The sequence below is a fragment of the Rhodnius prolixus genome, unplaced genomic scaffold (assembly GCF_049639745.1).
Source record: "Rhodnius prolixus isolate KJV_2025 unplaced genomic scaffold, Rpr scaffold_4, whole genome shotgun sequence".
In the NCBI taxonomy this organism is placed as follows: domain Eukaryota; kingdom Metazoa; phylum Arthropoda; class Insecta; order Hemiptera; family Reduviidae; genus Rhodnius; species Rhodnius prolixus.
In genome coordinates, this window is record NW_027411614.1 from 35,939,462 (window position 1) to 35,963,725 (window position 24,264).

At 32.0% G+C, this 24,264-nt stretch overlaps 1 protein-coding gene across 9 annotated transcripts in view; it reads left to right on the forward strand.

Moving 5' to 3' along the window:
• SPR (G protein-coupled sex peptide receptor) overlaps positions 1-24,264 on the forward strand; it is a 270,016-nt gene that overhangs the window by 201,106 nt on the left and 44,646 nt on the right. For all 9 annotated transcript variants that reach the window (XM_074132492.1, XM_074132498.1, XM_074132493.1 and 6 more), the window contains one exon: positions 12,143-12,669. In XM_074132492.1, the coding sequence (XP_073988593.1) occupies positions 12,143-12,669 (527 nt within the window). The remainder of the gene's footprint in view (positions 1-12,142; positions 12,670-24,264) is intronic.

The following is a 24,264-nucleotide window of genomic DNA, read 5'->3' on the forward strand; positions in this document are numbered from 1 at the left end:
TATTAATGGCGGATTAGCTTCTCATTCATTTTGGCAAACACGCCGTTAACCACTCGTTCTCTTCTGCCTAGTGGCCGACCTATTCCTTACATAGTAAACATAATTACTACACTTAAATATATTAATACCAAAATATCACCTTGATAATTATCCAAAAATTGATTTTTATAATTTCTCTGATTTCTTATCACTGTTCATTGTAAAAGTTCTTAAATTAGAAAAGTTATTAAAGTAACGTAGTCTTATCCACAGTCCGCCTACTTCGCACATCCCGCTCGCCAATGAGATTAGCCAATCGTTTTTGGTACTTATTTCTAGGAAAAACACTATTTAAATTTTTTTTACTAATTTTTCCCCCATAGGTATTTGATAAATTATAGAATAATGCAATAAAAATTGATATCGTAAAAATGACCAAAATAAACATGTTTTGAACATTACATTTCCGGTTTCATACTTCTAATGTAATGCAGAATCAAAAAAGTTAACGAAATATTTTCCTGAAGTAAAAGGAAGTAAAAATCTAGATAATTGAATGAAAGTGAAAGAGCACCATTTTATGTAATGGATAACTGTGCTCTTATTGGTGAGGGAGTGGCTTACAGCGTCACTACGTCATCAGCTACAGCCGCCTATTTCACACATCCCGTTCGCCAATGAGATTAGCCAATCGTTTTTGGTACTTATTTCTAGGAAAAACACTATTTAAATTTTTTTTACTAATTTTTCCCCCATAGGTATTTGATAAATTATAGAATAATGCAATAAAAATTGATATCGTAAAAATGACCAAAATAAACATGTTTTGAACATTACATTTCCGGTTTCATACTTCTAATGTAATGCAGAATCAAAAAAGTTAACGAAATATTTTCCTGAAGTAAAAGGAAGTAAAAATCTAGATAATTGAATGAAAGTGAAAGAGCACCATTTTATGTAATGGATAACTGTGCTCTTATTGGTGAGGGAGTGGCTTACAGCGTCACTACGTCATCAGCTACAGCCGCCTATTTCACACATCCCGTTCGCCAATGAGATTAGCCAATCGTTTTTGGTACTTATTTCTAGGAAAAACACTATTTAAATTTTTTTTACTAATTTTTCCCCCATAGGTATTTGATAAATTATAGAATAATGCAATAAAAATTGATATCGTAAAAATGACCAAAATAAACATGTTTTGAACATTACATTTCCGGTTTCATACTTCTAATGTAATGCAGAATCAAAAAAGTTAACGAAATATTTTCCTGAAGTAAAAGGAAGTAAAAATCTAGATAATTGAATGAAAGTGAAAGAGCACCATTTTATGTAATGGATAACTGTGCTCTTATTGGTGAGGGAGTGGCTTACAGCGTCACTACGTCATCAGCTACTGTCCGCCTATTTCACACATCCCGTTCGCCAATGAGATTAGCCAATCGTTTTTGGTACTTATTTCTAGGAAAAACACTATTTAAATTTTTTTTACCAATTTTTCCGCCGTAGGTATTTGATAAATTATAGAATAATGCAATAAAAATTGATATCGTAAAAATGACCAAAATAAACATGTTTTGAACATTACATTTCCGGTTTCATACTTCTAATGTAATGCAGAATCAAAAAAGTTAACGAAATATTTTCCTGAAGTAAAAGGAAGTAAAAATCTAGATAATTGAATGAAAGTGAAAGAGCACCATTTTATGTAATGGATAACTGTGCTTTTATTGGTGAGGGAGTGGCTTACAGCGTCACTACGTCATCAGCTACTGTCCGCCTATTTCACACATCCCGTTCGCCAATGAGATTAGCCAATCGTTTTTGGTACTTATTTCTAGGAAAAACACTATTTAATTTTTTTTTACCAATTTTTCCCCCGTAGGTATTTGATAAATTATAGAATAATGCAATAAAAATTGATATCGTTAAAATGACCAAAATAAACATGTTTTGAACATTATAATTCCGGTTTCATACTTCTAATGCAATGCAGAATTTAAGATTCTTATACTTACCTCTAGTCATCTTCATTGTGCGTACCACCCACTAGATAGTGGTTCCCAACCTTTTTAAGACCAGGCCACAGGTTCAATATCTGTATAAACTACTTTTAGATTTTAAAAATAAACTTCAATTAACATTGTGATTATGTTTTCAATTACATTAATTTTCTTTTTGAGCTTGAATTTTCTTATCAAGATGGGTAATCCTGGGATTGATGAGATTGCTCAAAGCGACACGCACATCATCATTTGCTTTTAGTCGACTCCTGGACTTGTTTTTAGGCGCTCTACGCTCGCTCGACGTCCCACTCACCGCGCCGTCGCAGCACACGCGGTCGTAGGTAATAAATATGTAATGTTAAAAAAGTTTAGTTTTTTGCGGATCATATTTTAGTTCTTGCGGACCACAGGTTGGGAACCACTGTTCTAAAGCCACTTGAGCTGGATGGCACTTGCTATTATCTTATAAAGCTTCTATCCGCAGTACCTTGTCCAGCAAGATAGCGTGGAGCATAAGTGGATAGAGTATCTTCTCCAGATCCCCACTAAATTCAACGCACTAGTTGAGGAGGAGAGAGAGCGTGGCCATACTTTGTTTTTTTTCTTAAGCTTCTTTTATACAAAAGTGTTGAATAACTTTTTGTATTACTATTTATATTTATTATTAAACAAAATATTATCTGAAGTTTCAAGTGTTCTAGCTTCAATTTTTTCTTCTGCGTTTTCTATCCAGCATTTATTTGTTAAGAAAGAAATGAGATGCCATTTAAGAAAAGTTATGATTGGGTTATTATTAAATAATAATAGTTTCGAAGCGTTTGTTGAATTGAATTCTCGGCTCTCTTATATTTTATTCATATTTGGGAAGCGTACTCGGGACAAGTGAAAATTCAACTAATCAGTTCTCTTTTAAATGAGTTTAAAATCTTCCTCGACGGTTCTACTTTGAAGCATTCACTTTCAAGGGCAAAGAAAATTCGCTGAGCTCGTGCTAGTATAATGTTGGGAATTCAGTAATAAATATTTTCTTGAATATTTTGTTGTTATGCTGACATTGACTGTTGTTCTTAAATAGGCGTTGATCGTAACCTGTTCATTTTATTTCTGATCATTTTCTAGTACTTGTTTCTAATTCTAATTCTTGACACTGAACAGACGTTCTAATGCGTCACCTACCTTCGTTCACATACGCCTCTTAGTTATTGGCCCTTGTCGGTCCTGGGGGTTATCCATCACGACCAAAGTTCCGCAAAACTTGCAAAGGGAGCATCCAGAAACAAAAATACATCAGCACAGCTATTGGCTTATCAAACAGATAACGTACTAACTCGAAGGAGGGAGCCCCTAATATATTTTCTGGGTCGCTTGAATTAAAACCCCTTAGACAGAACCTTGACTTATCAAATAACTTCTCTCTACTTGCTTCTTGCATCACTGGTAGCTTGTCATCACTTCCATTATTTTGCCATCGGACCAAAATAGTCTTCTAAATAGCGGAACTTCCATCAATCAGTGCCTTTTTATCCATGTTTTTCGACCTTCAAACTTATTTCTTTCCTTGTCCTTGTAGTACTGACGTTCTTCCTGATTTTTTCACATTTGATGAACAAATTTTGTGTACTCATTTTGTCCAAGTAAATTGTAATTGCATTAAATATTTGCTATTTTCTGCGCTCATATTTCATTCATTGCAACTTCACGGTTTTTTTTTGTTGTATTTAACATTCAATAATTCTATATTTATCGCTTAATGAGATGCCATTTAATCTGTGTAAGTACACTCCCCTTCAAAATTATAAATAGCACTTTTTATTTTAATTTAAATAGCTCGTATTTAACTTAATTGGAGCTAAGTCTGTAACCAACAACGGAATGTACCTATCTAACATATTATCCAAAGTTAAACCTTCGCTTCAATCAACAGTGTTCCAAAGCAATAAGCCAACCTAAGTTACGAGTATTGGTACTACTTGATAGATTAAACCATTTTTTTCTTCTGTCGTGGAGTTTTGAAAGTCGCTATCATCATCTTTACTTGACTTAATAGAAAACATCTCAAAGGAAATTACATTCACATCTCAATCTCCTACTTATTTAAAAAACAAATTAGTTTAAAATTAAATCTAAAAATTAGAAATTCCTAACGTAGAATAGAGAAAGCTTCCTTACGCAATGGTTTTAATTTTTTAAATAAGTTCTTAGTTGCTCTTTCAGAGAACTAAAACAGAATATTCTTTCGCAATCGCTTCCTACAAAAACATGCTAACATACTTACATTTCTGAAAGATACGACTGAGTCTAATATTTCCATTACGGTTGAGTGCAGGATATATGATATCTTACAAGTTATGTTGAGCCAATATTGCAAATATTTTTATAATGTTAGGATCGTTTTATCTTTTACTTGCAATCATAACCTTGAGATTGTTTCTATCCTAACTGTGAAATCTAAAATAATAAAGCCAATTTGAAATTTAAGGATATAATTTGAAATATTTTCAGCAAATTCATGGAGAAAAGTTAAGTAACAATTAACGTACTTCGAAGAAAAGCAATCTAAACACTTTCTTCCTTCGAGTTAATTATTAATAAAACTTTAGATTATTCAGGAGACATTCATCTTCATATAGTGCATGATCTTCGCAATAAACCTTTTCTTCTTTTTAGTAGTTGGTTGGGAATATTGAATTATAATAATGCAATAATATTATATGAGTTTAGGATAAAGATGAACGGTATTTTAGGGGCGAGTTCTTGGTACAATAGGTTTGCGGAAAAAACTGAGCTCCTAACATTTGAAAAATTTTTGGATACACAAGGATAGACTCATTATCTTATGGATTGGTGGTTTGATAGACTAAGCCCTTGAAAGGGTATCAAAAGGTCTTTTGAAAAGATGCAAAGTATTGTTTGGCCCAACATTCTTCGTTTATGGAAATCTTGTTGGAACTCTGTCAACATTACATATCTACATACGTCGAGATTAAAGCCTTCCTGTGTCTTTCAGGCCCAGCGACTAAGCGATTAAGCGACTTTCATTTGTTTATCAAAGAATATATGATGAACTGGTATCGTAATCTATTTTTGGGTAGGACCACAGAGCTTACGGTTTCGTTACAGGCTACACAATGTAAGGAAATCTATTCAAGTCCATATTACCGGACAAATTTAAATGGGCTCGTGGTCTATCTGTACCGGGTGGCTCTAGCTTGTATACCAGACTGTTCTAAGACCTCAGTAAGAAAAGGAGCTGGTGATTTTAGCCGGAGGTCGAGTATTCTTATTTCGATGAGTGAAGAAGTTTGCACAGTTATCCAAACGAAGGTTGTGACTACTGAACCTAGGATTCTTAAAACGAAATACCAATTTAACTCAGTTAATGTTGGACTGTACTCGGACTCTTATCGAGGTAAGTAGATAGATCAATAGGCATATCTTATCCTGGGTGCCAGGTCATTGTCAAATAGACATTTGAGAGAATCTAGTGACTGTACACTGGAGACTTAAGAGCCGGTTTGGTCTGGTCGCTAGTGGTCATTGCACGTTTTGCTAGATTGAGATCCATGTCCTCTGTAACTGTGAGCTTTTGAAGAATGGTAATTTCTCGGAAAGCCTACTAAATATGGAGGCTTGTGTATCCAGCCACCTAACACCCGGGCCTGCTTCTGAGCAGTATGCTTGCTTATATTCTCCGAGCTATTGGTTAACGCGAATAACTGGAAATTTATATTAGATCCATATGGGTTACAATGACTGGAAAGTTAAAGAGCAGCAGGGGCCATGTTGGTGACAGAAGTTATATCATTGAACTAATGATAATTGAAATAATTGAAACCCTCAGGCCACTAATCTATGTTCTTTTTGTGTTTTACTTTTGTTAATTTACAACATTTACATAAATGTCACACTTTTGAGAACTGATTGCACTGGACCACTGCCAAAATCCAGTAAAGCGTATTGAGAGTGTCTGTGCCGGAACTGTTTGTATTGGGATAGCAATTGGGAGCTGGATCATTAGGAGTTCGCGAGGCTTCTTCTGTTTTCTGATGTGGAGAGGACATCCTAGATTTTTGAATGGATTAGCAAGATATTGTAGCTGGCTATTGAAGTTGGATTAGAGGATGCTCTAGTTATAGTTGGATGGTACAATTGCTAATCAGTGTCATTTGAACGTTAGACTTTTGGGTTTAGTTGCACAACATATTTATCAAAGTGGTTTTACATCGATTTTCTGTAATAACTCTAGGAACCGATTAAATAAATAAAGTAAAGTTATTCCACAGCATTGAAATGACAAAAGATGAATAGCAAATTAACTATCTGACATAGCATCCGCAGTGAATTTAGTTGACTTATACTTTATATTTAGACTTATAGTTTATTTATTTTTTTTGTTTATAGATTAAGCGTGAATTTTAAGTAAATAAAAGCAGGATAGTCTAATTTAATTTAATTGAACAAGAGACTGTTTTTATTCCTTAATGATTTAAGTGTTTTACGATTAAGAGTTAATACATACTAAATTGAAATACTTAAAAAGAGTCGTTGCATGTATCAATATTTTCTATTAATGAAATGAACGTATTTTGTTTCTTCTTATTAGGAGTCTACTTAAATTAAGTAGAAAATTGGTTAATTTTTTGAATTGATCAGGCAATTGGATTTCTAATTGGATTTTCAGTTGATAACTCTTTTCGATATCTGATTAGTTTTAGATCTTTGCCTAAATGGTCTTGGGGAATTGATAAATGTATGGCATTATTGATTAGCTGAAAATGTGGACTCAGAAGCAAATGTGAAAATCATTATCTCTTAGTTGGCGCCTTACCTCCTTGGATTAAGAAACACACTCATAAGTTAATATTTCTTTATTGATGATTTTAATTTGTTGTCGCCATTATTTTGGTCTATCTGTTTATTATTACTTATTAGTTACTGTTCTGTGTTTCCCCTTATGACAGAGAAATATCAAATAAATAAGTTTTGATTAAATGGTCCAGATCACATACAAAAAATTGTAGTAAGAATTAAAATCAGGTTGTTGGCGTAGTTTGGATTGTAGAAAGAAATTAAAAGTTCAAAAGAAAGTTCTGTAGATCGTTGGTCAACAGCTGAAACGTAACTGAATTTAAAATAAAACTGTTTTGAAATTATTCTAGTGTCATTTTTTAATAAATAAAAAAATATCAATAATAAACTTAATATCTATTTCATTTTTGAAAAAGGGTGGTTAAAAATTGCCATTTTTGCTGACAAGGTTCATGAAAAATTAAAAATGAAAGAAATATTAATTGAATTGCAGTTAAAGTAATTAACTAGGAAAAAGGTGAATATATTGCCATAATTTTCATCATTCGAATATTCTTTAAATTTATGCTCACGATAAACGTCAAGTTCTTAAATTTCACTAAGCAAAATAAAAAAAATATAGATTTCTTGAACACGATATTGAACATTTTCTGATGTTATGGTTCCTGTAGTTCAGTAGAAATAACGATATTACTAAAGCACGCAACTAAGTTACAGGTCTTCTTAACTCTATAAGGGTAGAAAAACTGTAAGTTGACCAAAACATGTAGTAGAAATATTGGTCTCTACTACTGTGGAAGGTAATTAGATTTCATGTTATTTAGTAAAAGAGCTTATGAGTGTGTTTGTGCAACGCTGGCTCAGGCCCTTATTGACATACTTATCTAGCGATCTCTTTCTGTAATGAAGTTTTTACCTCTCTCATCCCTTTTTTTCTATCTAGTGTCCGATACCCTTTATTTCATGATGGTAGAACTTTTACTTAGTCGAATAGTATTAAGAATGTGTTAAAGTAGCTTCTGCTTATTGGGTTTAATTTTCACAAATACCTTATCTTACAAATTAATTGTTTAATAAGTAATAGAGATTATGTTGAATTGACGGTAAAACGTGCAGCCTGTAGCATTAATTTTACATCTAGTTGTAAATGGGCTTATCTTTAGCTTAATTATAAAACGCCTGTTTGCTTTCTTTGCTTTGGTTATCTTTACGCTAAAGAAATTTTATAATAACTTGTGGCTCAGCTTACAATTTAAATTTTTGCGTGTACTATTTTGAGCATTTAAATATAAAAATGTTTCTCTTGAAGGCAAAAACAAAAAAAAGATAGTAAGTTTTTAACAGATATGAAGAATGTAAGAGGCATGTTTTGTAATCAGTACAAAAGTTCTCATATTACCTGTGCATAGTACGGCGTTCACAAACGTGATTGCATTCTCTTTACTTCCAAATCAGACTTCAAATTTAGGGCGTCAAATCTAGACTTAGCTGCCTAGTTTCTGAGGAAATAGTTAGCATTTATCAGTTGTCCTTATCTCTGAAAATACTGAACTGTTCTTGAAACACCTGGGTAAGTCTATGTATGGTATGATCTTCTCAATTTGAATAAACAAATCTGACGTGAACGAATACCACCTTCATTTACTCACTAATGGTAGGATCATTATCAGTAAAACCACGGAGATGCGCATATTATTAACAAAGTAACTAAAGAGTGGTCAGTAACGAGTAATATAATTCTGAAGGACAAAAAAAAATTAAAAAATTAATAACAACTCTGAGCATGAAGCTTTCATATTCTAGGTAATTACATTAGCTGAACTAGAAACAACTATCCACTCACTAGCAAGTTCTTAAGTAACGTGTGTATTAAAAAATAAAGAAATCTATGGTGGCCGACCGCCCATGTACGTAAAATTACTTCTTGTTCTGTAATTGATTGTTCTGACTTAGATGTTTTAGAATCTACTGTGGACTTTTGAAGCCATAAACAAGTAGGTATAATAACGAATTATGGTAAAATTCAAACAGGAGCCAAAGCACATACCTGCAACATATCTTTCAAAAACCATTTAGACATTTAAAAGAATATCCTTCAACGTGGGCTACAATAAACTACCAATGCAAGTTCTATCAAACCAATCCAAGAAGGCGCATATGTCCAATAATCACAAATAAGTTGACAACTGAAAGTTAAAACAACAATATCATTAATGTTAAATGATAAATTCTCTATAAAAATCAACCTAAATGAAATTAAAACGAAAATGTAAATTTATGCCAGTATTAAGTTGATAAGCTATTTACAAAAACTTTTTACTTTTATTAACTTTTCAGGCAAATGAATATTTATAGTTTTATTTAGTAATATTGTATTTTATATGCAAACACATTTTATTTATTTTTAATAAGAGGATTTGTGCAATAAAAGAGGATAAGTGTAATTTATGTATGTAGTAGAGTTGGCAATATGTCCCTTAGGTATTAACTTTTTGTTTGTTTAAATTCTTTTTTGTTTCTAAAAGGTTTTATTAAATTGAAATTTACTTTAACAAAAAAACATCGTGATCGCACTAACATAACTTCAGGAGAATTAGGAATATTATTTAATTAAATTAAGGTACTTATTCCCAAATGATTTAGAATTGAAATAACCCTTTATTAAGCCTTAAATAAAGCTTTTAAAATTATATTTGGACTCCTAAATATTCACAGATAGGGCTCTACCCAGTAGCAAGCCCGATATGAGCCGTTTATTTTGAAAGGGGCATAAGTCACTTTTTCAAAAAAATCGAGTTAATAGCAACACTAAATACAATTGAACGGCATCTTTTCATTTTAAAAAAATTTGCAATTTGAAATATCAGTATCATGAGATAACAAATACAAGTAAATCTTCTCGAAAGTTAGCATCCATATTTTTAAACGTGTTAAAACGCAAACCCTTAAATATCTTGACTTAAAAACAAAGTGACTTATGCCACTTTCAAAATAAACGGCTCATATATTGCTGCTCAATTTATTCAACAAAGCCAATCGAATTATCTATGCACGATCTTCTTGGGTAAAGATTTGAAGGGAACAGATTATACAAAATAATAAACAGAATTTGTGCATCGAATTATAACTTAACAAATCCCAGAGCTTATTAAAATTGCGTGACATGTTTCAGTAAAGTGGTATCGCTCACCAGTCTGATTAAGTCTGATATTTTTCACTGATATGTGTGATTGAAGCTAAGCAAGTATCTCAAATTTTTGATAGGTTTGTCAGTAAAATTACTGTTTTTGGTATACCTAGTTGTTATTTGATTTTTTTTTTGTTTAAATAAAATTAAATTTTTTCTATGGCTCTTTCTTGGGTTATCACAAATCGCTTTTGTGATCCATAGTAAATTATTAGATAATTAGATAAATTTATTATTAGATAAACCATCAATATTTGTGCCATAATACTTGATTAGCACTGATGTTTGAAGGAAACTATTACAGTAATACATAATTATTAAACTATTTAATTAATTGCTGTAAGACTTATTAGTCGTTTCTATTTTTGAAACCTATTCCTTTGTTGTTCATTAACTCAAGGTTAATTTCTCCCAACACATAATTTACAGTTTAAAGTTAAAAAGAAAAGAAAAAGTGACACATTTTATATAGTATAACCAGCATTTTCAGTACTTTTTTACTTTGCAAGTAGAGTTTTTTCTTCAGATATATTACAATACTTTCAGAAGGTATTTTTATAGGAAGTGGTCACGCTTTGACAGTTACTTGTAAAGTGTTTCTACTTCAATAACAATAGTCTAACTTGGATACTCTTTTTTGCCTTATTTTTCTGTCTCTACGTTTGTTTTAGACGCTATAATTTATTTCAGGGCCCTCTTTCATATGAATAAACTCTGCCATTATTGAATCTTAAACGCCCTTCACAACCTTCTACAACTTACACGAATTTACAGAACAATTCTTTGACTCTGTATAATCCTACAACCCTCTGAGGCTTTTGCTTATGAATTTCGTTCTTTACTTATCCATCACGGATCTCACTGTTTTCTTAGTATTTCTAAACTTAAAATAGTTGGATAAAGACTAACTTCTTTGATATATTTGAAGGCTTAAGCTAAACCTTGTAAATGTTTTATTTAAACTCTTTTCATGGCATATTTTTTAACGTAAACAACCAAATCTCTTCTTTGTTTGAAAAGTTTATAGTTACTAAACACAATAATTGTTCTACAACATTGAGACTGGAGAATAAGTTATATATCTTTTAATTTGTAGCCCTGAGCAGAATTGTTCTATTACCTTATTAACTATGATGAGTGAAATGAAAATCTTTAATAATTTGAGTTAATTACTCAATTAGGAATGAGTAATTTCGAATTATTGTGATATACATATTTTCAAATATTAATTCAGTCCTAATTAATTAATATTGATTGAATGCTCGAATGAATTAATTAAGTTTTTATACCTTGTTAAGGGCCATCAACATTTATTGCTTAAACCCTGGATATTTCAATATTAATTAAAGATTGATGAAGTTGTATGTCTTTAAAGTTGAGAGACTGATGAGTTCGTTGCTGTCATGTAGAAGACACTTCCTCAAATGATTATAATCATTATCGTCAATAAGTTGAAAACTAACAAACTATTGACGGCATGTGGCGGCATTGCTGTTGTTGTTTCTTTGTTCTTCCAGGAATAAACAAATCCATAGACTTGTTTATAAACTTCACCAAAATTACCGAACAAACTACAACAACAAGCTGTATAATGGTCCTAATCTGTCAGCAGATTTAAAGATGGCCACTGTCACAAGAAAGTAATTAAATCGTCGGAACAACTTTCTGCATCTCTTGCGTTTCCACCCGGCCGTTCTACTTCTAGAAGTCTGTGCAACTGCCACCATTAACATTATCTTCTTCTCACTTGTACACAACATTAAAGCACCTTTTTATAATTAAGGTTGGAAACTCATTTCTAAACAGCAAATTGGGAAATTATCTCTATCCCAACACTCCAGTTAAAATTTAAAGACTTTCCTTTATAAAACGCACTAAGTGCTCTTGTTATTCTAAATATCTATAACTAACATAAAATTATTAATGGTTGCTTTAAACTTAAAAATTTTTGTTTAATAACAATATTAATGTTATTCGTATTCATCGATTTGTTAACACGGTTTCCGACAATAAGCTTACGATCTGAATCTATCAACCAAGGAAGGAAGACCTACTTGGCTTCCTTTTTCTTAGCCCGCTACTTTCATTTGGATTTTTTTTTTGGAAAATCTTGTTTCCTTTGGTTAATTGTTATTAACAAATGTTTTCTTTGTATGTACAGATGGTAGAAGAAATGGAGGAGATTTGGCCAACGCTCGGAGGACCATACTTCCAGTGTGTGAACTGCACTGGAGGAGGTGTTTACGATGTGTCCATACTGAATACTACAGCAACTTCAATCACCATGCCCAACAGTTCGATATGGCATAATGCTACGGAGGAAGAAGAATCTGATTACCTAAACGTGACCAAAGAATTTCCTATTGACTATGCTGTACCAATGTATGGTTACGCAGTACCATTTTTGTTGCTGATTACAATAGTAGCAAACACTTTAATAGTTGTTGTGCTATCTAAACGTCATATGCGCACTCCAACTAATGCCGTGCTAATGGCCATGGCATTATCAGATATGTTCACCTTGTTGTTTCCATCACCCTGGCTATTCTATATGTTCACTTTTGGCAACCATTATAAGCCATTGTCTCCAGTGAGCGCCTGCTTCGCTTGGGATATAATGCATGAAGTTATACCATCACTATTTCACACTGCTTCTATTTGGCTGACGCTAGCGTTAGCTGTTCAGAGGTAAGTTTATTTACTTTTCATTAATTTTAACCCTAGAAACAATTATTATATTTTTTCCTTTTATAACTGTTAATATATAACGTCTCGTTCCTTCATGACGTTTCTACTGGCATATAAGTATTTATTTTTACAATTTAAACGAAATTGTATGTATTTAATTCGCAAGTTTACAATTCGAAACGTTCCATTTTCTTCTGTTTAGTATTCCGACATTTTCTGCCCTTATAACCTAATGATTCGCTGCGTTCACCACCTATATTCTCTATTGCTACGGTGATCTCAAATGCAGTTCTAAAACGCAATGCTGCAGCTAAGGAACGAAGGTGTAGGCTGTATGCATACAGTTTTAGAAACCGCACTACGGTGTTAATTCGTTACCCGAAAACTGTACAGTGGTCCATTCACTGTTGAATCTCAGAAGAAGAACTAAGAAGTTTTTGTTGAGCATGTAAAGAACTTGAAATATCGTTGAAATGTGTATAGGGGCGTTAAATTTTGTTAAACGCAGAGAGAAACAGAGGTAACTGAATTTAAACAAAATAAATTAAAAATAATGAAAAATTTTATGGGCTAATTAAAGAATAATAATCTTACTTTAGTGAAAGATAATAAAATGTGAAATAAAATGTGAATGTGAAATGTAAAATTATTATAACATTTTATAATAATTTTAGGGTTACTTCCAATTCAATTTATTATAATGTAATATATACTACCGCCATAACTTATAGCTTGGTTAATTAATTAAATTGGTTGCCCCAGGTTCAGGGGCATAATTTCTAAATTCTATTAATATCGACCCGGGCTGTGAAAGGACCACCCCTTTACGAAACTAAGAACAGAAAGTTTTTTTGATATTTCCTAATCGACTCTATTTTGTAATTCTTTTCTGTTATAGTACGAGAATTAAATAAAATGTACAACTTTGATGAGAGGTATTGTTGCACGCTATTTACTAGAAAGGTTTTGTACTTGAGACTTACTTGAGTCAGCTCTATGTAGTGCGAAATCATTACACTAAACTGATCAGTCTACCTCTGTTGATGGATGAAAGATCGAAACCGATGAAAGAGATGCAATAAACATGCGAACTATGATGAAAGTCGAAAGATGTGATCCAACATTACAGGCTAATCCATATTAACTTCCACAGTTCATTTTAGTGAATTTTAGATTAACTGCAGTAATTTCCTATATAACTACCGTTAGATCTGACCATTGCAGTAAGTTTCTACAAGATTTAGGTCAATGAGATCGTTTTTGTTGCGACTAGAGAGTAAAAATGAAGTGACTCTTGATTCATACGCTTTTAAAGCTCATCATTTTGATTAACTCATGGCGTTCACTCACCCCTTGCCCTCTCTCGCAAATCTAGCTTTCATACATTTTCACTACCAGTAAATGCACTGCTGCTACTAACAAAAGCAAACGCTAGCTTGGCCTCTTAAACGGAATATTCTTCAAATTGTAAGACAATAATGCAAAATTGCATGACTGACTATTCTCTTTAAAAAATTAATAAAAAACTTTCTTTCATTGATTGATATCCTACTGAATATGTATAATGAGATATGGAGTCAAGAAGTCATACCGGAAAAGTGGGGCTTAATAAAACTAATTTTATTACATAAAAAGGGCGATCCTCATGATCCGGCCAATTACAGAGGCATTGCACTTGTAAACTGCGTCGTTAAAATTTTTACCCAAATGTTAAGAACTCGTCTGACAATATGGGCAGAAAACAACAATGTCATTCCCGATGAACAGTTAGGCTTCCGCGCTAATAGAGGCTGTTCTGATGCAATATTTGTTCTCTCATCGGCTATCAATCTACAGCTGACAGTGAAAAAGAGGAAGGTGTACGTAATTTTCGTTGATTTTCGAAAGGCCTTCGATACAGTGCCGCACGATAAGTTATGGCAGAAATTATTTAGTATTGGAGTAAGTCCGAAATATATACGTGTCATTAAGGGAATATATAAACTTGCAAATATTATCATTGAAAAGAATAATACTCAATCTGAGATAATAGATGTTACCCGTGGAGTTTTGCAAGGTGAAAGCCTGAGTCCTCTGCTGTTCTCTTTATACATTAGTGATATTGTGGAATACTTTAGGAAAAAAGGAGCATGTGGCATTAATATAAACAGTAAACAAGACCTGTTAATGTTATTGTACGCAGATGATATTGCAATTACAGCCTACTCATGGCATGATGTACAACTGAAATTAAAGTTATTGAACGATTATTGCATTGAAAATGATTTACAAGTAAATATTACAAAAACAGTTGTAATGCCGTTCACAAAAGCTGGACATTTTAAAATAAATAATAGATTTATGTACAATGAGCAGCCGCTAAATTTAGTAAAGTCTTTTAATTATTTAGGTGTGCCACTGTCTTCATCGGGAAAATTTAGAAAAGCTTGCGATTATTTTGTGAATAAAAGCGAGGTGGTTATTCCTAGAGTAATGAACATATTATCTCGCTATAAATCTGATGGTTGGAACTCTAAAGTTCAACTCTTTAAGTCACTAATATTGCCGACCCTACTGTATTCCTCCGAAAATTGGGCTGCTGATTACTCGGATATATTAGAAAGAGTACAATTAAAATTTTTCAAATACTTGCTACATTTATCTTCCAATACCCCAAATAGTTACATCCGCTTAGAAGTAAATAGTTATCACCTAAAATGTTATATATTCAATAGAATGATTAAATTCTGGCACAAACTGTTATCATTACCTAATAATCAAATTCAGAAAATCTGTTATTTAAAATTAGTTCAGGAAAATAATAATACAAATATTCCTTACAATTGGTGTTCACGTTTAAAAAATATGTTGTACAGCATCGGTGCCATAGATATTTGGAACAGTCAAAATCCAGTCCTTCTAAAGAACAACCTCACCAATTTAAAAATTTCATTTCAGAATAACCTTTTGTGTAAGGATGTAAATAATGTTCTGAACTCCAGGTTTAACTTTCACTACAGGTTAGTAAGTGCTTTAGGCATCGAGGAGCACTTTCTTAATGTTAACATGAGCATTGCAGTTTTAAGATTATTTGTGCAGTTAAGGCTTGTTAGCAATAAATCTCCAAGTTTTTTCATAATGGGGAGGAAATTCAAATTTAAGCCAGAAAACCTCTGTTTTACCTGTTCATTGTTTAAATCTGACACGTTAGAACATTTCTTAATAGAGTGCCCTTACTACAGTCCCTTAAGGTATCAGCATTTGAATAAATATACATTGGAAATAGTTTCCCTTTTGACTTTCCACTCTAAATTAGAGTTACAGAATTTATACCATTTTGTAACTCAAGCTTTGGAAAAGCGGCAAAAAGCAGGTGTAATATTAGGGCTCAAGTAAAATTCACAGTTGAGTATATTAATTTAAGGAAAAAAAAAATTGAAATAACAATAATTTTTAGTGAAATGTATCATTTATTTTTGTTTATGTTTATATTATTATTATTTTTTTACATTATGCTCATTTAATGTAGTACACTGAAGTTTATTTATGTTTAACCAACTCATTGCAAAAAGTTGTAAACTTATAAGCAATAAAGTTATTTATTTATTTATTTGATTGATATCCAAAGTTTACGCCAATGTCACAAACAGCTGCAACACTTGGCAAAAGGAAAACCTTCATAATGGTTCAAAACAGGTATAAATTATGATTTTTATCAATCGCAAAAAATTCATTAGCATCTTTTTCAGCGCTTTAGCCGAATCGAAAAGTAAAGTTTTACAAAACATACTCATTTTCCCATAGAAATGGTATGTAGAATTACACTTGATTTAATATCTTTATTCAACCGGTTTCGTGCTTTAGTTTCAAAATTTTACTATTTGATAAATGTAACAAATACTTAATAAATACTTTACCTAGCGTTGCTTTGTTTGACAACTTGAAAAATATTTAAACTTGACTCTGGGAAGAGGGAACCTACATCCTTAATTTCTCAAATAATTGAGAAGCTATATTCTTTAGTTCGCAAATAATTGATTGTTTCGAAGTTTATAAATTGAAAAAACAGATTTATAAGCTTTTATATTATTTTCAGTTTGATTCAACTGAATTTTTAGACAGGGTAGATCTTTTAAGTCGACCAAAAATCGATATTCCGTAAATATTACTTAGATGCCTGATGGTGATTATGAAAGTGGATAAAGAAGAAGCATTTAGTAATTAGGAATTTTCCATTTAACAGAATCGATCAATATTATTATCGCTTAACAATACTTCCTTTTGCAATACTGTTCTAGAGTGTGGTTTAAAATAAAAAGGAACAAAGGAATGAATATAGCTGGAACTTATTAGGGCGAATTCAAAATAAACAAAGCAAAGAGGGCGTAGTTAAAAGGGCTCTGGCGTAGCACTTATTGCCCTTCTGTAAAGTAAAGCACACTAACATGAAAATAAACCTTTCTCAAGAATCTAACTTATTCTTCTCTGGTACAGTTCTTTCTTTTTCCCTTATAATGGCAAAAACATGAAGATACAAAATTAGAATTGTTATTTCTCCAATATTTCAGTATTATCCTTTACAAAAACATTATATAATTATTATTTTCTTTCTATAACCTTGCTTTTTCTTACACTGTTTTAGGGAGAAGTTATACTGTTTCAATATTTTGAAATTGTTTTTTTATTAATATACTCTAAAGTAACTCATTTTTAAAAAGAAAACAAGTTTTTAGAAAAGGTTGTCTGCCCCGAACGGTATATCTTTCATATATTCATACAAAGTAACTAACCTTACATCTTGATAAAAAGTTTTGGGCACAATTCTTTAACACGATATATGTAGATTTTTCAGTGTTCGCCATTTACTCAGCTCTCAATAGTTCATATCTCAATAAATGATTCATTTTTGAATACATTAATATAGCATAAACATATCTGTGAAAGTGTCAGGCTCAGCCACATTCATCTAGTTTGCAACCATCCTTTAAAACTACACAAATCAAAAGCTAATATCATCTCTGACTAACAAATAATAATAATATAAAATGCCTGTTAAAAGAACGGATAAAATCAACGTCCCTGCAATTATTAATGATCTTGGCATCATTATTGACAGTGAATAATAACTTGAATTTTCATATCAAGACAGTGATAGCCAAATCTAATTAATCTGTAGAATTCATTATAAGTCGTGTTACATGCTTCCATGATATGACACTGATGCACTAAACGTTCTATACTCACTATGGTTAAGAATATTGTTAATTTATAAAACTATTGATTAATAAAAGTTCTCAGAGACTCTTGTCTTACCGCAGCCTATTGTATTACTTACATGATGTAATAGTTTTCACAACTAGAGCTAAAGCATCGTTCAAAATATCATTCATAGTGATTACATAAATGTGGCAATCGAATCAGGGCAATTTTCATTGTATCCATGAAAATGCCAGTATTGTTTAATTACAAGCAAAGCTAAATTGTTGCAGTTAAAACAATATGAAATAGCTAATTAATCAGAAATCTTGTGCAACAAAGATTAAATGTAACGTAAAGTCATTGATGTAGTTACCCAGTTATGCACGTAACTCAGACAAAGCTTACCACAGTTTAACGGCTACAACAATAAGGAATTTCTCACTTTTTGGATGTTGAAAAATAATTGTATTTCAACTTCGCTAAACATGCAAACCAAGAGCTTTAAATGTTAGCTTGTAAATTATCTGTGAAAGTATCGAAGTTAAATTCAAAGCTATGCATATCCTCCGACGTTCAGATTGCCATTAGATTTCTGTCTACAAAGAAGACACCTGGATTCAGCTCATCATTCCAGCCATTTTTCGAAAACGTACCAAAAAAACCTCTAGTTTTCTCAGTTTATAATGCCGTTGCGAACTGTCTCCTTCCGCTTCTTTGGAATGATTTTCAGTCCGTTTCATAAGCCTTATAAACCTCGTCATCGTACAGTTCCATTAGTTTATTGCCAGAGATGGTATAATTCTTGAATAACACCTAGTTAAATGTACTCTGCTAATCTTTCCATTTTGATTCCTTCAGGACACCTCAAAAAACATCTATTTCCATCAAAAACTTATTCAAAAATTAATAATACTAAAGGAAAATTCATTACTTCAGGTATATTTTTCATTTTGTGCTAGGTGAATGGATCGAACATTTCGTGTAGGTGGTGCAGAGAAAGATTTGATATGTGTCTCTCGAGAGAGCAGTCAAGCGTATGAGAATAGTTCTGCTTTTCTGAAAATTAATTTGTTTTATCGTACAATCGGTTTAACATTACCATTGTATACAAAATTGATTACGTTAAATGAAGTAAGATAACCTTGGTGGAATAATTCTCATATCACTTCTTAGCTATTCCCTTTCCCTTGTTCCTAGGACGTAGACATATCCAATCTGAAACTTCGTTAAGTTGATTCCTAGATAATTTATTGCAGTACATGTTCCAAGATTCAATAAAGCTCAACCAAAAACATCATTGCATTATCTGACCACTACAGCAAATTGTACAACTTTCACATTACCCTAGCATAAAAGAGCCTTTGTTGACAGCATATAACCGTACTAAAAGCATTGGTAAATGGAGAAAAACTAATTTTGAAGACCTATATTCAACAAGTTTACAACTTGGTAGAGGGTGGGTTGCGTGACGCTGAGAAACCTAATCAAAACAGAGCTAAACTGCAGCTTTAAGTACTGACCTTTTACTTTCTGTTTTGGGTTTTCCTTCAGACTTAATTCAGTAATTAGCCTAGTTAGTATGCCTTGTGACACTCGCCTTAAATAATTTTCAACAATGCTTCTCTTCAAGCAGCAACGAACTTTATTCGATCTTCCGTAGTGAGTAGTTGGCCTGGTCCCGAGGTCTGAAGCTTATAAATTTGCACGTATTTCTCTAATTATCATTATGAGAGATTCATCCAGTTGTCCGGTTTCTCACATGTTTTTCTAATTTAAGATCTCCACACGCTTTCTCAATTAGACCTTTCCTATTTCCAACTCATTTGTTAACCAATAAAACAAATTTATGAACAATAAATTCGAGCCCCCACGGGATAGCTGAGTGGTTTAAAACTGTGGCCACTCAGTGATGTACATTTATGAAAAATTTGTTTCTGTTTTACATGAATATTTTCTTCTTATAATTTTAAATTGAATTTCAATTTAGTAAATGGCGGTTTTGTAAATAAATTTGTCATTTCCTGCCAATGCCCTTCATTTAATTTAATACTAACCATTGGATAAATTGCGTATAAAAACCTGGCTTTCTTGGTTTAATGAAATTTGATTGAGGTCACGTAGATGAAGAAAGGACTGGGGTGATCATCTGATGGAATTGAGTTTGAGGTAGTGGCGTTTGCGATGGGTGCAGAGTCAACAGCCGACATGGATTGTGTATAAAGACGTCTGATGATTACTACAGTGTATTGTCATCATCCACCCCTTGCACTTCTTGCCTGCTGCCTTACCTACTCAAGATGATGGTGTCCTAGCTAGGATAGCAAGGAGTATGTCAACATCCCCCAATCATCAGCTTCTACCACTCACATACAACCAAACTACTTCGACAACCTCGTCTAATAGAGACGAACTACCACTCTCTCACTTTTCTGTATAATACTCCAGCATCGCATTTACTACAACGCATCCGCCACCTTCATACTTAATAAATGTTATATTCAGCTCCTTGTATACGTACTTAAATCTTCTTTCATTTATATTAAAAAAATAGCCCGTTAATTTGGATTTCATTAATAAATTTTAAACTACATAATTTTGTACGGTCCATTTACCATTTGATCGCATTTTTCTTTTTTTCGTAACGAGACAAGACACTAATTCACTGAATTTTGGTTAACAAATTCCATAAATATTAAAACTGTCCGGTAGGACAGTTGTATAAGGGTTGATCGTCAAAAACTGCACGAAAAAGCGTAACGTTGAAAAACACCCAAGTTTGACAATTTTTGTTGTTTTTTTTTCTATAAAAGTTATAATTTCCAAATTTTCTTTAAAATATAGGGCAAATCCTCCTTTATCACTGGAATTTTTATTTTTAGCAAAAACTGGACAAAACGGCATTTTCAGAAAATGTTCTTGTTCTTGTTCTTGTTGTTATCTTTTTGGTAAACAACGTAGCGCCTAAACGGGTGAACCGATTTTCATGAATGAGGTGTCATTCGATTCGGAATTTTATGTAGATGTGCCTTTTGGGAATCTAGACGCTGTACATCGAATGGAAGCGGAGTGAACCCTACATATAAACAAAATCTATCGAGTAGTTTTCGATATATTTGAAGTCAAAAATGTTTCACTTTATAGAACGGAAACAAATTTTAACCCTAAATATCTCGCTTTCTGCTCGATAGATTTTTACTAAAATTTACACAATTATAGATAATAGTAGTCTCCATATACGTACAAGTAAAATATAAACAAAATCCATTGAGAAGTTTTCGAGATATTTGAAGTTAAGTTTTTACTTTATAGAACAGAAACAAATTATGCTTGATAGATTTTTACTAAAATTTACACAATTATAGATAATAGTAGTCTCCATATACAAGTAAAATATAAAGAATATTTATCGAGTAGTTTTCGAGATATTTGAAGTTAAAGTTTTCACTTTATAGAACAGAAACAAATTTTAACTCTAAATATCTCGTTTTATGCTCGCTAGATTTTTACTAAAATTTACACAATTATAGATACTAGTAGTCTCCATATACAAGTAAAATATAAAGAAAATCTATCGTGTACTTTTCGAGATATTTGAAGTTAAAGTTTTCACTTTATAAAACAGAAACAAACTTTACCTCTAAATATCTCGTTTTCTGCTCGATAGATTATTACTAAAATTACACATTTATAGATAATAGTAGGCTCCATATACAAGTAAAATATAAACAAAATCTAAAGAGTAGTTTTCGAGATATTTGAAGTTAAAATTTTCATTCTATAGAACAGAAACAAACTTGAACTCTAAAAATCTCGTTTTCTTCTCGACAGATTTTACTAAAATTTACACAATTATAGATACTAGTAGTCTCCATATACAAGTAAAATATAAACAAAATCTAAAGAGTAGTTTTCGAGATATTTGAAGTTAAAGTTTTCACTTTATAGAACAGAATTTTTTTGGCTCATGAAGGAAAATAGCTGATTCTGATTGTTCTTCTATCCGCTAAATTGTTTACAACAGTTTAATTTTGAATATTATTGTTACATTTAAAACATATTTCGCCATACTTCGCTGATGCTTACTACAGTGTTTTTTGCTTACCAACGCCCTAAAATTCTTGCCTGACCTATCTCATCGAAGTTAGCTAGGATAGGAAGCCAGTCCCACCACACATCGCATACGTAGCTCAAACGTAACTATAATTTTCTTCAGCATGAATCAGCCATCATCCGTCCATTCCATTTTCTCGGATATCTCTTTTCCATGGCAAATATATTTTGAAGGAACCGCGCCCCAATTTTTTCTTCACTTACCGCATTGAGATTTTCATTGGTCTTATTATAATAGTTTTTTCGTTTTTCTTTTGTTAAGTGTCAACACATTTTTCCGTAAACAAGCCTTGCTAAAGTTATATCTTCGTGCAATTGCTTAATCTCGTGCAATGGTTTCCAGTTATTTTGTGTTATTTTGATATTGCTGCATTATTTAACATTCTGATTTTTCAAGAAAAAAGAAGATATCCCGGCAGGCTGCATCTTATTCATAAACATCAAAATATAATTAAGAACACTTTTATTATAATCTTAATAAAAAAAATTAGTTTTATTATGTATCCGTTTTGCTGTAATTACACTTAAGTCTAGATAATTATTTAAATTTATCTACTGTTACTACCTCTTGCAGCACACTGCCAGGAAAGCCTTTATAATTACCTTCTAGGGATTGTCTGGAGTATAACCAACAATTTCACTTTTCAGTGAAAACTTTTCAGTTTTCCTTCTCCTTATTGTTTTGCATAAGGATATCCTGCCGCTTTACATCAAACAATTCTTTTCACAAGATTCAATATAAATCACTTTCTTCCATTTCATATTAACTTCTCTGATTCGTTTGATTAAGTAATTTAATACGGAAAAAGTCAAGCAAGCCTTTTTTATTTAAGATCGTATTTCTGGTAAAAAATGAATAAAAAAATCTGTTTTTAATATATAGCCGAGTGGCATCCTTTTATATCTGTGTAAGTAATATCTATTTCAGACAGGCTTTACAGACAGGCGATCTGTTGTAAAAGACGGTGGCGGATAGCATGACTATCATACTACAAATTTCTTCTTTTACAAGATTTAATAACATCCAAAAGCCAAGATTCGAACTCCAGTATCCTGATAGTGCAACATAGTTTTGTGGTCTGCCCCTCTAACCGTTCCTTCTTCTATATGCATTGTTTTTTTTAATACCTAAATTTAGTAGTTTGGAAAGAATTCCCTCTAAATAACGTAAAGTTCTTTTAAAGATATAATAGCCACCCCTTTAAAGGTTTCGGATCAAAGAACCGGCGAAGAAAACCGATTAATATACGAGTAGGAAAAGATAATTGAGAGGTTCTGAAACTTACCAATAGGAGACCATTAACTAGTTACAGGAAGTTTGGAAATGTGTAGATCTACAATGGGTGAGGTTGTTTTCCCCAGTTTTATGACCTTTACAGGTAAGTTTAAAATGTATGAACCTAGAACTTTGGCTCAATTCCAAATTTACAGTTAGTAGATCCAAACTGGTTTGTGAATCATAAGTCATTTGATTTTCAATGAAACTTTTGACCGTCTTTCATGAATTGTAGAGAGAAGTTTTGTATGATTTTTCATGGCGTTAAGTTAGAAGTTTATAGTCTCAACATTAGTGAAGTTTAGTCGTTGTTGGACTGTATTAAACACAAGAAGAGAAAGAAAAAGTGAAATTCAAAATGCGTGGATGTAATTCGCAGCTAGATGAAAGTTTTAGTCTTAATTTTTTTTGGTTCTCTCATCTAAAACTCGGATTAATAGGTTCTTTTCGTAGACATTAGCATTTGCATAAGTTCATAATAAATGAATAATTAACAAAAGAGATGTTTTCAAGAAGCGAATCTAGATTAGGTTCATTAAATCTATTGATTAGTACTTTAACAGTACTAAACAGTAAACAGTACTGTAACTAAAATATAGCTCTGTGGCCGTAATGATGTTAAGGCAGAAGAAGATTCTCAGGAAAGTAAGAGAATCGTAAGAGAATATTTTCTTTTTTCTCTTTTGTTTTCTTTCTCTCACTTTCTCTTTACAGGAGCTATGGAATCACATATTTCTCCCTAATCAAGACGACCTAAAGTCCACTTTAACTACTATAATCACGATCAGAAAATGATTTAAGATAATATAATGTTTCCTTTTGGAAATTAGAAGTCAGAAGGGAACAAACTTTATAAAGGTTCCATCGATTTAAAACGTACGTTTATTAAAAATATTTCGTGAATTGCCAGTTTTAAATGCAATGGTTATTTCCAGTTATTTATCCTTTATATTGTTGGAAAGAGAGTTTGGTTAATTGTTTAGCAATTTCCTATGATATGAAAATATATAAAATAAAATATATCTATAAAG